Raw genomic sequence first — 14,778 nt, forward strand, 5'->3', positions numbered from 1 at the left:
TAACACGTCTTCCTCTCTTAACAGGTGATCCAGTTGATAAGGAACTAAAATAAGTACGGTGATGTATGCAGAACTCTCATCCATGCGCGGAATCACTTAGTTTTCATCTCCTACACATCTGTTGGTTTATTGTTGTGCTGTTTGTTTGTTTTTTTAGGATGTACAACTTCACAAATGCCACAGAATTCTATGTGCTTAAGTTTGCCATAGAGTAGAGGAGACGAATGTGAATCAGATTATTGGTGCATAATCATGTTCTGATCCTGCAGAGGTTGTAAGAAACGCTGAGAGGCAAAGGTCTGATCTGACAAATACTGAAGGTGCCTTTAAATCCTTTACATGCATTTCACATAATCTTACTGTGCAAGCTGGGAACGCGTTATCGCTACAGCAGGTTTGCATAATCTAAGAAAGTAATTGCTTTTTTGCTGAGAATATTACATGTTGCAGTAAGCACATATGTCCCGGATGCTAATGTCAGCAAGTATGTTTCTTTTTTTTTTTAGAAACTTTACATGAATGATCAAAGGTTCACCTAAATAACAGATTAAAAACATTAATATCTTTGTTGTTGAGCTCATGTGTCGTCTTATTTAAAAAGATATAGCAGCAAAAAATGTTTTGAATTGAAAATGTTTATAGGCGACATGATTTTGGGTAAAAGTGCGATTAATTGAGATTAATTATTCAACATGCAATTCACTTGATTGAAAAAATTTCATTAATTCCAACCACTGCTTTTAGGATATAAAAATTAAGATGTTATATTATACAACTGCTCTATGGTTTTCTAGTCTTGCTACCATGAGCAATCATTCATATTGGACGTGTTGTTGTTCTGAATGACAAAACATTCCCTGTAAAATAGTGTTTTACCAATATTTTTAATGAACAAAATTTAATGATCGCAAGATTTCGGCTCTTATATTAATTACTTGTGCCTTTTTTTTTTTTAATCGAATACCTTATTTCTAAGATTTTTGCCATCATTCCCAAATCCAGCGTGTTCCCTCACAAAGTTTGGAAACATCAGCAGGATAAAGAAGCTGCTGTGACAGCCTCCATCCACCTTCACCGTGACGCATTCTCTCTTACAGCATGAATATCCTGTGAATATGTGAAATAATTCACTCTGGGGTTAGTTTGAGTCGGCGCTTGTTGTCTCTAATCATCTAACTCTGAGATGTTTCCTTTGATTCTATTTAACTCAACAAAGAAAACCAATACAAACAAATCATCTCAGTGCTTCACTTCTCTGAGTCTGTTAATTCACATTGAGCCCTAAGCAGCAGTCAGCACAGTGTAGCAGTAATGGTCTGGGTTAATGGATCTTGAACTCATAATTTGTGGTTTTACAAAGATTTAAGATCACTAAGCAGATGTTCCACCTCTTCTGCTTCATTTTAAAACACTTTATTGGTGTTTTTTTGTTGTTGTTTGTTTTTCTGTCAAAATCACTTTTGGCAAAAAATAAATTGGGGCCTTATTTTAGGAAGGTGACAATATTAAAACTATCTTTGAGGCAGAATATTACATAACCTTTTGGAAAAAGATTATTTTACTTTTTTTTCCATTAGCCACTATTTTTGTAGTTTTAGATTTTAAAATATATAGACATAACTTTTGTAGAAAGAGGGTTTGTACACTTTCTAATCACAGTGATCTAGCACATACGTACATTTACATGCACAAATATTGATGTAAAATTATAATAAGTCATCTAAGGATGTTCTGTAAAAAACCTCAACCCATCTCATTTGAAACTCAGTTACACACAGATCAGTTCAGTCTTATATAACAATGCCAATACAGCAAGATTACATACAGCGCAGGTCAATCCTATCAGTTCCACTTCAAGGAATGCATTCAAGTCGCCCTAATCAGAAGCCGGAGTGCTGAGATCAGGGCTCTGAGGGGGCCGTCCCATCTGCTTCAGGACTCACGGTTGTTCTTGTAGCCGAGCAAAGTTATTTTTAACTCCGCCGCATGTTTGCAGACATTGTCACACTGAATTAATGACTTTGGGATACAAATGAAAGCTCCCTAATGGGACTGTATTATAAAGATTTGAAACATCAGAGTACCCAAGCTTTTTCACCAACTGAGGATGTGTAACTAAAAATCCTTTATTATTATTATAATTAGTGCTGGTTCATATGGGTCCACTGCCTGGTTCTGCTAGGGGCAAACAGAGGTGGACACTGACCTTCCTCACAATACATGATGTATTTTTGTGCTGCGAATAATATAACTCCAGATTCTGCTCAATAGTTTAGTGAAGTACAATTGGAAAAAGGATTAATTAATAGGATTTTACTTAAAGATAAAATTGGAAACACAACAATCAAATAATCAGACATAAATGTCTGACCAACAAAACTTTTTTTTTCTCTTTGTACCTTATGATGATACTTTGCAAATGTGCTCAGGATGCAAATGAAACACTAAAGATCTGGGGCACTTCAGGGTAAGAGAGTGTGTAAGAAGCATACCAAAACATCCAGATGAGAAATGGATATGCGCTCAGCAAAAACTTTGCTTAGACACCAGAATAAATAAAAGCCAAACTGGATGTTTTTGTGTGTATTTTTTTTCTATTTATTAAGCAGAATCCAGCTCTGGTTGTTATGGAAATGCTGTTCATGCATTTTTTATTTTTTTTTTATCTCTTACTTTCCCAACTTGCATAACGGCGGCCCGCTCTTGACAGAAACATGTTTATTTCCTGTTATTAAATGGAGTTTTAGAAGAAGGCCGGCAGCTTAGTTTGTCTTTAGACCACTTTATTGCTGACCCAAATGGAGATGAACTTGGTGCTTGTGAAGCATTCAATTCCATTTAAGTGGGATTATTAACATTACAGTACGTGGGTAAAACTCTCCTTCATGGGAGACTTAAAAAACAAAATAAATGTTACAATGCTTCTGTGTCACAGCTGTGACTTTAAAGAACAGAATATGTTAGTATACTAACATACATTAGTACTACTAGTTGTTAGTAACTAACATACTGACAAGCTAGTATGTCAGTAACATACTAGTACTGTATTTTCCGGACTATAAGCCGCACCGGACTATGAGCAGCATTGTTCAAAGCTTAGGAAAAAAGTAGCGGCTTATAGTCCGGAAAATACGGTATGTTAGTTAGTAACATACTAACACGTGCTAGTATGTTAGTTACATTTAGCTAAAATACTGACATAAGTTAGCATGTTAGTAACATACTAATTTGGTAGTAAAACTAACAGAATATGTTAGTGCTCACATGTTTTAGTATGTTAAATTTAACCAACATACTAACATATGTTAGCATGTTAGTAACTAAAATGTGTTAGTATGTTAAGTACATTTAACTAGCACGTTAGTATGTTATTAGCACAGTTAGTAACATACTAACCATGTTACTATGTAGCATACTAACACATGTTGGTATGTTAGTTACATTTAACTAACATACTAAGAAGTTACTATGTTACTAACATAGTAACATAAGTACATAAGTTACTGTTAGTAACAGTGTTGTAGCACTCGAGATCGGTCTTGGTCTCGAGACCGGTCTCGAGACCATTTTTTGATGGTCTCGGTCTTGTCTCGGACTCGACCGCATTTGGTCTCGGTCTTGTCTCGGGCGCTGAGGACTCGGCATTTTATTTCAAGACCGGTCGAGACCGCAACTGTGAAAATATCACTAAACATGCAGCATACTGCCCAGTTTATTTGTTAACATCTTTGTTTTCAGTGGATGCAAAAAGCACCGATAAAAATCCAACCAATAACGTGACTTGCCAATTATTGTTTATGTTTCTCGCCCCTCCCCCACCTTTCACTCGCACGCGGCGCTCCAAGACATGCGCAGTGGTTTTCTCTCAGCGGCAGAAGTTTTGTCTAATAGTCAGTAATTGAATAGAGCTGCATAAATCATAAGAAATCCATTGGCCACAGCTAACTCAGCAGCGCTTCGCTTTCACAGACGGTGGGGACTACGTCTAACTTTTTTCGTCACTTAGAAAAGTATCTCAAAGAAAGGTAAGCTCCGTTGACGTGATGTTAGCAAAGCAAGCTGTATAGAGACACATAAGCATTTGTGATGAAAAAAAGTCACTCACTGCCGGAATTATTGTGCGGAGAGATGTTGACTGACTTGTCGCACATCTGAGACAACGCTGTGTCCAAAAGTCTGCAATGTAGTGATGCGACATTCAGGAGCAGTATGATTCTTCTGCACGGGTCTTTACTTATTGGATAGGACTGGAGTGTCACTGAGAGCCTATCAGATTACCATACGCTGTCAGAATCGCATACATCAGAGGTTCCCAAACTGTGGGGCGCGCCCCCTAGAGGGGGCGCCGTGTCATTGCAGATAAATATGACGATCGCCCCCGCCCCCTCAAAAACACATCGTTCATCCACACAGCTATTTGTAGGGGGTGGGGAGTAGAAAATGTTTTGAAACTGGGCGCAGGACAAAAAGTTTGGGAACTACTGGCATACAAGTATCTACTTCTTGCTTGTTGCTCCTTGGTCAGTGTTCATAGTTGAGTGTCAGGGCTTTGCCTCAATTGCTATGTTTAATGGTGCAGACAGTGGTGGTTTCTGACATGAGCAACATGGGTAAACACCCAGGGCGTTATCTTTTTAGGGTGGCACAAGACCACCGCAGACAAAACTCTTTGTTCTGCTTTGCACAGAGATGGAAGCAATGCAGAACAAAGAGTTTGTTAAATTTAATATTTGTTAAATTTATTAAGTATTTAATATCTGTGTTCTTATGGGAACGTGGATCTTTCAGATCAATTTGAGAAGTAATTTTGATGATATTTTACATTTTATTGTGTCATGTAACGCGGGACGCTGGTCTTGGTCTTGACTCGGTCTCGGACCCTAAAAGTCTTGGTCTTGTCTCGGTCTCGATACACTCTGGTCTTGGTCTTGTCTTGGTCTCGGGTTAGGTGGTCTTGAACACAACACTGGTTAGTAACATAACACATGTTAGCATGTTAATTACTTTTAAGTAACATTATTAGCACAGTTCATAACATACCAACTATATTACTAACTACATAACATGCTAACTTGTATGTTAGTACAGAATGCATTCTGTACTAACATAATATTTTTTGTATGCAATACATTTTGTTATGAATGACTAATATTTTCAGACTGCTAATGTGGCAGTACAGATGCACATTTTGACATAAAAGCCTTTTATAGTTTTTTTTTTTACATAATTTGGTTAAATAAGGATGAAAAATTAAAAGTAAAATAATTATAATAAAACATCAAAATAATATGATGAAATAATAATATAATATGTAACGAGTGCGACCCATAAATGTTTTTCTTTTCAAAGTTAATTGGTGCCGTCTGTATTCAGGTGCTCCTATAGTCCAGAAATTACGGTAAGCTTCAAGCTAACAGCCGCGTCTGATTTAACAGCAAGGTTAGAAACAGTTGAAACGCTGACACACACACACACACACACACACACACACGCAGACACACAGAGAAGAGATCTGCACTGCAACTCAAACACTTCACAGATTTATCTCTTTCAACTGTTTGGCTCAGACGTCAAAAAGAATGCTGCGTGTGTGTTTGTGTGTGATATCTTTTAACAGTTTATCAAAAGCAGAACCCAGGACAACTGTGCATGTTTGTCAATGTGATTAAACCAGTTCACACTTGTATAGGTGTTGAGTGTTTGTTTGCAGATTCAAACTTGACATCTTTTTTTTTTTTTTTTTTTTTAAAGCTACAGTAAAGCACACACTGAATTATTCCTATATGCTGACTTCAGGCAGTCAGCCTTTTGAATTATCTTTGAAGCTCAGTAAAATATTACCAAGTTCTATTCAAATAAATATCTGGTTTGCTTAGAATTTGTCCATGAGACTTACCTCATAATGAAAGGACACAAAAAAAGGAAATTTACCAATATCACACTATTTACTCTACACTTAAAATTATGCCTGATATTGATGGACATTCAAGCCACAACATGTCTTTTATTCTGATTTTTAATATCCCCAACCTACTAAGTTCTATTCAGACTTCACAGCTAAAACTCCCACAACTCATTTCAATCATGAATTATAATACAGGCTGATCATAAAAGAACATTTACACAAGTCATTTACACTATTAAAAGAAACTACATTTTTTGTTTGTTTTTTAATTTGGCAAATCATCTGATATGGTCTCATTTTAAATATATTTCACTGTAAATGCCTGTCAGGTTGTTCGGTTTGCTCAGCCACAGTTTGAACACTTAGTAAGACGCCGATGCCAAATAGCTGCACAAAATGAGATCAAGAACTCTGGCCCCAGCTAACTTATGGAAAATGGCAGCATTATTTTTAATCTGTCAGTGTTTAAAATATTCTTATCTAAACGCCAGAGGAAACCTCAACAAAGCTTTTTTGGGGGTGGGGGGTTGTTTGGGATAGAACGTTGAATCTAAAATCATCTGAAAACTCAGATGTTTCATCTGTCGATACGTTTCCTCTTAAAAAGATACACGCTAAAGAGTTTACATATTTTTATGTTTTGAAAATGTATACGGTAGTTTGTGGCTCTGGGTCACAGTTAACCAGTGTAATACTTGCATTTCATTACGTCTGAATATTTATGGGAGTTATTGAGACGTTAAGATTGTGACCTCAAGTTCACCATTGATTTGGTTACGAAATTGATTTTTTCTTGTTTACAAAGCTTTTTTTTCTCAACCAAAAATAAATATCATTCCCAGCTAAAGGTTTTCACACCCACCTGTAGGATTTTAAAATGTACACCCTAACATTCCTAGGGAACAAGCAGAAGAAAAGAGTTTTAAAGGGGGCGCTGTTGTTATACTTAACACCTTCTGATCATTGTCATCTCATTTTTCAGCAGGGATTACTCCCATCAATAATAAATGCTGTCTGAACTCTAAATTATGCAACAGATGCGATCAACACAAAACACTTTTGTGAACGGTATTAAACAATGTGGAATCAAGTTTTGGTTCTTTTTTTTTCCCATTCCGCTTCTCAAATAAGCACACAGACCAAAGTAGACTAAACAAGTATTTGGTTTAAGTTAAAATTAGGACACAAAAAAGTGAAACAAATACGACTTAAATCTCCCGGTTTGACATCATTAAAGCATAAAATATTAATGGAATTAAAGTGATTAATGCATTTCTAAGTGAAGTATTTGTTTCACAGCTTCAAGCAGTGACTCCCATGATGACAGTACTTTCCGTTCATACTTTGTTGTGCTCCAGCTCGCTCGTTACTCCACCGAGGGTCTTCTCCAGCTTGGACCCCTGGGGTCGACCACATTTCTTCCTGACACAAAATGTCTCATCGATGACGGCAGAGGACGCACACCGAGTCTGAAAAAATGCGACGCCGTCTCCAGGATTTCCCAACGGCTTTGGGATTTTACACAGGTACAAAAAAAAAAAGAGAGAGAGAAGAAAGAACATTAAACAGCAGAGTTTTAGGAAATGTTACTGGTTTTAAAATGGTCTCATTCTTATTTGGGGTTTGTTGTAGAACGGCCCGATCATCAACAGAGACACGGGTCGGTGCTTGGAGGTCGAGATGTCCAAAGATGCCAACTTCGGCCTCCGCCTGGTGGTGCAGAGATGTTCCGGTCAGAAGTGGATGATACGGAACTGGATCAGGCACCCCAGGCACTGAGGAGGCCGTTGTTTCCCAGACGTCTTGGCCAGCATCTCCAGTCGCAGCAGCAGACCGCTGAGGGAGGAGCAGAAACCGGTTTATTGCCGCGAAGCGTGGGATTTCACGCTACGAACTTGCAAAGCACACCGACCTCCGACTCGGGCGACGGAGGTTCCGCTGCGACGAGCCTTAAAGAAGAACACGATCAATGTATTTGTTCCCCTGAGAGGCTTCCTCACCTTCAGCAGAGCTGCACTGTTTGAAATGGCCAACCTCTCTGACACTCAGCCATATGTATAGAGCACATCCCCTTTGTGCAGTCCGGTTCAATATTCTGCGGCAGTGACTCTACTGTAAAACTCTCGCTTCTTAGGAAGAAAAAGAAGAAGAGGAAAAGAAATGTAGGGCTTTTTGGGGTCTATTGACTTTCACAAGGTGGACTGGGGTAAATTAGGAGAGATAATTGTTATCAATGGCCAGATGAAACTGAGTCTTTCGGGAGTAATTTGAGGAAGTAGCTGTGGACATAACGTGCCGCCCTGGCAGGACATGTAATGAGCTCCAGAGCTGCTGGCTGTCATCCAAACTGGAGTGACTTCACCTGTACTCACACTTCTTTGTTTCTGTGGACTGTATGGCTCACTGTGGACAAAAAAAAAAGAAAAGAAAAGCAATCATGTGCCTTTTGTTTATGATTTTTCAGCTTCATCTGACCTGAGAATGTCAGTCCCAAAAGCATGTATAAAGCTATTTGAAAGTTAAATTATAAAAAGTGTATAAAGCCGTTTAATAATAGTAATATATTGTAAACAAAAAAAAAAGAAAAGAAAATGAAAGTGTAAAATTGATAAATGTCCTCAAAACAATTACTATTAGAATATTAAAAACCCTTTTTATTAGTCGCCTGTCTTTCTTTTTCAATATCTTCTTTAACGAATGAATGTTAGCTTTTTTTCTTCACGTTGTGCTAGCATTGTGTTCGGTGAATACCTGCATTTTCTTTTGTGCCGGGCTCACTGCTGACATCGACAGAACAATTGCTTGTCTTTTGTTGAGGCCGTTGTTACAGAAAGCTAAAGTCTCTGTCATGTTTGTGTCCCTCTGCTCTGATTGATCCTAACTGGAAAGAAGTTCTTCAAAAAGACACGCACCGACTTTCGATGGCTTCTTGTCCCTTCCATGAAACAAAGAGGTGTACATTTTTACTCTTTTTTTTTTACCCACGATAAACACATAAAACAAAAGCAGCATGCACTAGCACCGGTAGGATGTACGTTAGTTTCAAGAAAAGTATTTGAGCAAAAGGAGATATTTTGAAGGAGGATCTCACCGGTGTGTTTGATCTCACCGGTGTGTTTCAACTCATTACAGTAGGAGTTTTTCCATAAAGAAAAGGAAATGTTAGTAATACATATTATATCATCCGAAGTATTTTCTTCCTTCCTAATTCGCATATCAATTTGAGTGACATCCAACCTTCCAGAAAGGTTTTCCGGTTGGTGCGTTTATGTGGATTTGCTTAGCACTGACGTCAGACTGTACCTGCGTTTCCACTGCAAATGTGTGAAAAATTTAGCGAAAAAACACTTTTATTATTGTGTTGTCTCCATTAAATAAAAAAACACAATTAAAGTCACACTTCACGTCGTTCACGTGCCACACCGTCATCCAACCACTTCCTGCTGGTCTCGAAGTTGTGAGTGGAAGGCAGCCGCCCACATTAGTCCCCAGTGCACTCGACTTTAAAGTTGAAACTGTGCAGGCAGGAGAGTGTCATTCTCCCTGTAACTCCCAAACCCAGACTCATTCATTGGATTGCCAGACACAGAGGCATCATTTTTCACTCTTACTGCTTTAAATCAGAGGAAGCCTGCTGTACGCCACTGGATCTGACGCTCTGCGCTGCTTGCTGATAAGACTTGGATTCAGAAAACCTCTATTCACACATGAAGGGTACATGAAGTTTTGAGGTCTGACTGTAGAAATCGATTATATACCTCATGCCTGTGTTGCGTTATTTTTGTGCCACACATAGCTTTGTGCATATAAAAAGTTAATTTTCGCATTCAATTGCCCAAACCATCTTCTTCTGACTTGTTTGATTTCTCTATGTCTTTATTGACAATATGGTGCAAAAACACCATATTTGTGAAGCATTTGGTAGTTTTTTTTTTGTAATGACAGCTAATCCCACCTGAGCTGTGGATTTATGTTGCTCCTCCAAAGTTACTCTATTTATTAATACTCCTTGCCCTTTCTTGTCAGTTCAGCTAAAAGGCAGTGTTGCCAGCTCTTTGCCGTCTTTGAATGTTGAATTAAACACGATTCTTTGAAACGTCCACAGTTTGAGATGTTATTAACTAACTTTGCTCTGCTTTAAATTTCTCTGGCGTGTTCCTTGGTCTCCATGATGCTGTTTGATCACCAGTGTTGTTTGTCAGACCTTAACAGAGCAGCTGTACGTAGAGTGAAACCATTTCACTTCCACTCTACGATGATACATTGCGGTTTGTTGACGTTTCAAAGGAAATCCCTTTAAAATACATTGCGCAAGTTGTAAAAAGTTCAGTAGGTACGTATAATTCTGCAAGCCACTGCATCTCCCTGGGCCTGTCTCTCGCTTAAAAGGTTTATTTATTGGTTTAGGAGGAAACGTCTGCTGCAAATGGAAGTCAGATTTAGCATTTCCATCAACCTAAAGAAACTATTTATGGACTACCCTTTCTTCCCCCCAACAATGTTAAAAAAAAAAAAAAAGCAAATCACTTCTCTGCTCTAATGCATGAACCTCTTTTACCAGACAGCATGATTTAGGCTGCCGTCTACACTGAGCACTGAATGTATTTCTTAGGTTCACAAGAGGCTACCGTGTGTGTCCAAACGTGTTCTTTGCTGCCGTCCGGCCTGGATAGAGTGCATTTCAAGCTGCTGTGGAAAGTAAAAAAAGACCCTTTTCCTTGGTTTAGCCATGCTTTGTAACCTCCACATTCCACAGGCCCGTTTTAATTTGGTTTCCACCTGGTTGACCCTGAGAGATTGCTTCTGCTTGCCACTATGTTCCGCTTCTTTGGTTCTAATCATTCCATATAAGCAATGCATCATCTGCGTGTCCTCTAAACAAAGACCGCTTCGGTCTCCTCCTCTGGTAATATCTTATTCGGGTCTTTGACAGGGTTTGCAAACAAGCTGCCGAGGTAATGTCTCACAGAAAAAAAAAGTCTGAACCAAGATATTACTCCAACAATATGGTTTCCTTAGACTTAACGCCGGGGGGAAAAAAACGATGTTACCACTCCTGACAGATTGTTTGATTCAGCGGGATGCCGGCCCCGCCTGTAGAGTCCATTTAAAACGCGCTGCTACGAACTGATGGTGGCAGCGGAAGCCAAAAGACGCAACGCTACACGAAACGGCCAAAGGAGCAAATGAGGAAAAACTTTTTCATTTTATTTGTTGTGCCATTTGGAAATTGTAGTAATGGCTACACTTTGAATAAATCTTTAACATTACAAAAAAACGTCATTGAATTGTCTTAGGTTTTCAGTACTAGTACTGGTGTGGGGGAGATTGAGCCAACTGGATAAATTAGCTTTTAGAGACCATAAGAACGCACAGTTACGCTACTGGCCACAAATAACTACTTTTTTTTCCTTGTTTGTCCTTTTTCTTCACTTCTAAGATGTGAGTGGATAAGTTGGGGAGCAATGGTGAAAAACGTGCATCTCGACAACAACAGTGTAACTCTACTGCAGCAGAAACTATCACCAGAGGCATGTGACACTGAGGAAGGTCCAAAAGCAACGTGTGATCACAGGCGGTGCGTAGAGTCCCTTACAAGACTGCAATCATCATTTGTTTGTTTACTGCCACATGAGCTCGAAGCATTACCTTCTGAGTTTGTTGCTGCACAGGGAAAAGGACACACATCATTTGCATTTTTCTCCACAGAATGAATGACAAATAAATACTGAAGTTTTACTCAAAGGAAAAAGTGCTGAAGCTGAGGAATAGCGTTGAGGACTGGATGGGGTTGAGTGGATATGGGACACTGTCTGCGTCTGGAGCTTATTCATTTCGATTATTGTGGTGACAATACATTGTCAAGCCTGGGAAGGAGAGGCGAGTCTCATATTCAGAGACCCATTTATTCTCTAGCTTGTAGGTTTCTTCTGCAGCATCTCAGAGCGGTGCAGCAGAAGGCGCCTTGTCCTTCGTAGCACCGGAACCGATTCCTCGGATCGCCATCGTTACACGTTGTTCTCCTGTCCTTAACAACGAGGTATAGCCACAGGAAAGCAAATTTCGGTGCACACCTGCAGAGAAACTGACGGCAATTAATGCTATCCCCCGGAAGACGCAGACATTTGAACAGGCGGGTTATCTTTAATGAGCTAACCTTGAGGGACTGACACATATGCCCGTATCGTCATCCAGTGGGTATTTCTTTAACGCATATTGGCGGGATGCAGAGGCTGTCTTTGCAGGTATACGAGCAAAATAATCAATAGAATTCACTACTTTGGGGGGGACGAGTATAAAAATGACCTTTTGGCTTTGTCAACTTCGATCTGTTTCGAGAGTTTATTAAAACGGAGGGGGAAAAAAACTCCCGCTCACATCTCCCTGCAGTCTGGATAAGAGCCAGGCTTTATTGTAACTGTCACTGGGTCGTTCCAGCAGAGATTGATGTCATACAGTATATGAGCCCTTCTTAGGATGAGATATAATTTTTGCTTTACAGTATTTCAGCTCTTTATTAGTCCTCATCTAAGGCAGGCAATCTTCCCTCACTTCCAGGCTTACATAAAAGGGAGCATTTGTCACTTGAAACTTCTCGCTCTATGGTCTGTTTAGTGCCGTGTCATTTATGTAGACAATATTTGAGCTTCAAGGTGAGCTGGATAAAATCTACATGTTAAAGAGATGACAACTGATCTTTTCAAAGAACAATATCCGTCTTGTAACAGCACAAGAAGCATTACTTTCTATAAGATCCAGTGAGCATAGCTGTGAGAAACCAATTTCAGAAGTGAGATTCTATTTTTATACACTGGATAGCCTAAAACTGTTTACTGAAATAAAAAAACTTCACAATACATAAAATTACTGTTGTCAGTAGACCTACTAACTAACTCAGAATACAAGTGAAAAGGTGAAAAGCTTCCGAACATTCCTGCAGAGCAAATTATAAATAGAATCAGGGTGTGTCAGAATAAAATGTTTTAAACTTGTCGCTCAGCTCTTGGAATTAATGGAAGAGATAAACAGGAGTTAAGCTCTTCTTTTGCCAAGTAAATGTAGAGCACCATGAAACCTACAAAGTGTGGTTGATTTTTTTTTTTTTTTTTTTTTTTTTGCACATTTCACAGAAACAAATCACAAGCTGCTCAAACACACCTGGCTATTTTAGATTACGAATACACAAACACTGAATCGCTAACACCGGATAATCCACTACATGTAAATCTGTTTACCTGTGCTAGGGTACAGATAATTCAGCATTTAAACATTACTTCAAATGAATATGTTAACTCTCTCAAGTTTTGCTAAGGTCTCGTTAACTTTAATTTTCCTAAGCATTAATTGCTTGTTGTCCTGAAGGCTAAATAATTAGCTAACTGTTGGCTACATAGCTAGATAGCATGGTTAGCTAATGTAATGATCAAAAATAGGCTTCCAGGAATGTGTACCTTGAAACAGTAGTTTTGGAGTAGCAAACAAACTTGGCTGGTTGATTACTTTTTCTTGTTTCTTTTTAAGAAAACTAAAAAGTCATGCTAATATCAGTGGTGCTACATATTTAGCCCTCCTGCTCCTAACAGCTTTGCGCTGTCCTGTTGTACATGAATGCAGAGCTACATTTACTTTTATAGTGTTTCCAGTTACAAGTTACATTTTTCCATAAAAAACATTTTAGAATAATGCATTTTTATTCATACTTTAAAGCAATACACAGGGTAAAACTAGTAGAAATCGCCAAGATTTCTGTTGCTATGAAAAATCCAGTTATCCACACATAGAAAGAAATCAAATTAGTTCAAAAATTAAGTAAAACAACCATTTATTAGCCAATTCTCCAGGGAGCAGACAGAGGGTCTCTGACCTCAAAGAACAGAGGCTGGACGGAAAGTCTCGATGCACCGGCGGCGGCACACAGGCAGGCATTAGTGCATGAAATGCAGGCTGCAGCCAATATTTTACAGCCTGAATAAATTGCTAGGCTGTGCCTGATGCATTCAGCTGCATGTGAGGAAGATCACGCATGAAGCAGCGGCACAGCTCAAGCTGACTGGAACTAGCTTGCAGGAATCACCTTGCTTATGGGTAATGAAGTGGAAACATATAAAGAATCATTTATTATTAAGTACCGAACTCACGTGCAAAACGTGTAGAAAACCTTCTTGCACATCCCTGCTGACGGCTATGATTAGAACTTGGAAAAGATTCTTGCTGCTATGTGCAAATTCATTTCAGCTGGTTTAATATGGTCTGATGGTCAATAAAAAGGTTTCTCATTACCAATGTATTACACAGAATCATTAGGTTGGTGAAAGCAAAGAGGCTTTTACAAAAAAATGTTTTACTGATTCAAAAAAAAAACTTAACTGAATGGATAAAGCTGGATTTCTAGACATCTAAATGTTCCATCAAGCAACGCTGGAGGCATAAACCAGAAGAGACCAGAATATAATTTACTTCAAATCATCTCAACTATCCATTCAAAGCCCTGCTTATTTTCTTTCTCTCTATTTTTGGCTTTTCGTAATCTGTTAGCTACAATCATCAAAATTAGAAAAAATATGGGCAAAAAATATTTAAGTTTACTAGTAGTAAGTTTAATCAGTCACTTTAATCTGAATGAGTTTCGGAAATGAGTGACAAAGAAATGTTGAACATATTCAAATTTTTGGAGATGTTTTTCTGAAAGGCATCTTTTTATACAACTTTGCAACTAAATGTCTAGTCCATGTCAGAAATAAAATTTTCTGTTTAATTAGATAAACAGTTTATTTTGTCTTTAGGGTGAAATCAGTCAATTTATCCCAAATCAGAACTTATTTGTGCCACAAAGATCGTTTAGTTTTGTTTTTTTTTTGTTTTTTTTCATCAGA

The 14,778-nt window shown here is 38.4% G+C and overlaps 1 protein-coding gene across 2 annotated transcripts in view; it reads left to right on the plus strand.

The window, feature by feature from the left end:
- galnt9 (polypeptide N-acetylgalactosaminyltransferase 9) overlaps positions 1-10,005 on the plus strand; it is a 116,205-nt gene extending 106,200 nt beyond the window's left edge. For both annotated transcript variants that reach the window (XM_008417601.3, XM_008417604.3), the window contains 2 exons: positions 7,264-7,431; positions 7,538-10,005. In XM_008417601.3, the coding sequence (XP_008415823.1) occupies positions 7,264-7,431; positions 7,538-7,684 (315 nt within the window). In that variant the 3' untranslated portion in view covers positions 7,685-10,005. The remainder of the gene's footprint in view (positions 1-7,263; positions 7,432-7,537) is intronic.
- The last annotated feature ends 4,773 nt before the right edge of the window (positions 10,006-14,778 follow it).

The sequence above is a fragment of the Poecilia reticulata genome, chromosome 9, assembly GCF_904066995.2.
Source record: "Poecilia reticulata chromosome 9, P_reticulata-male-v2, whole genome shotgun sequence".
Taxonomy (NCBI): Eukaryota; Metazoa; Chordata; class Actinopteri; order Cyprinodontiformes; family Poeciliidae; genus Poecilia; species Poecilia reticulata.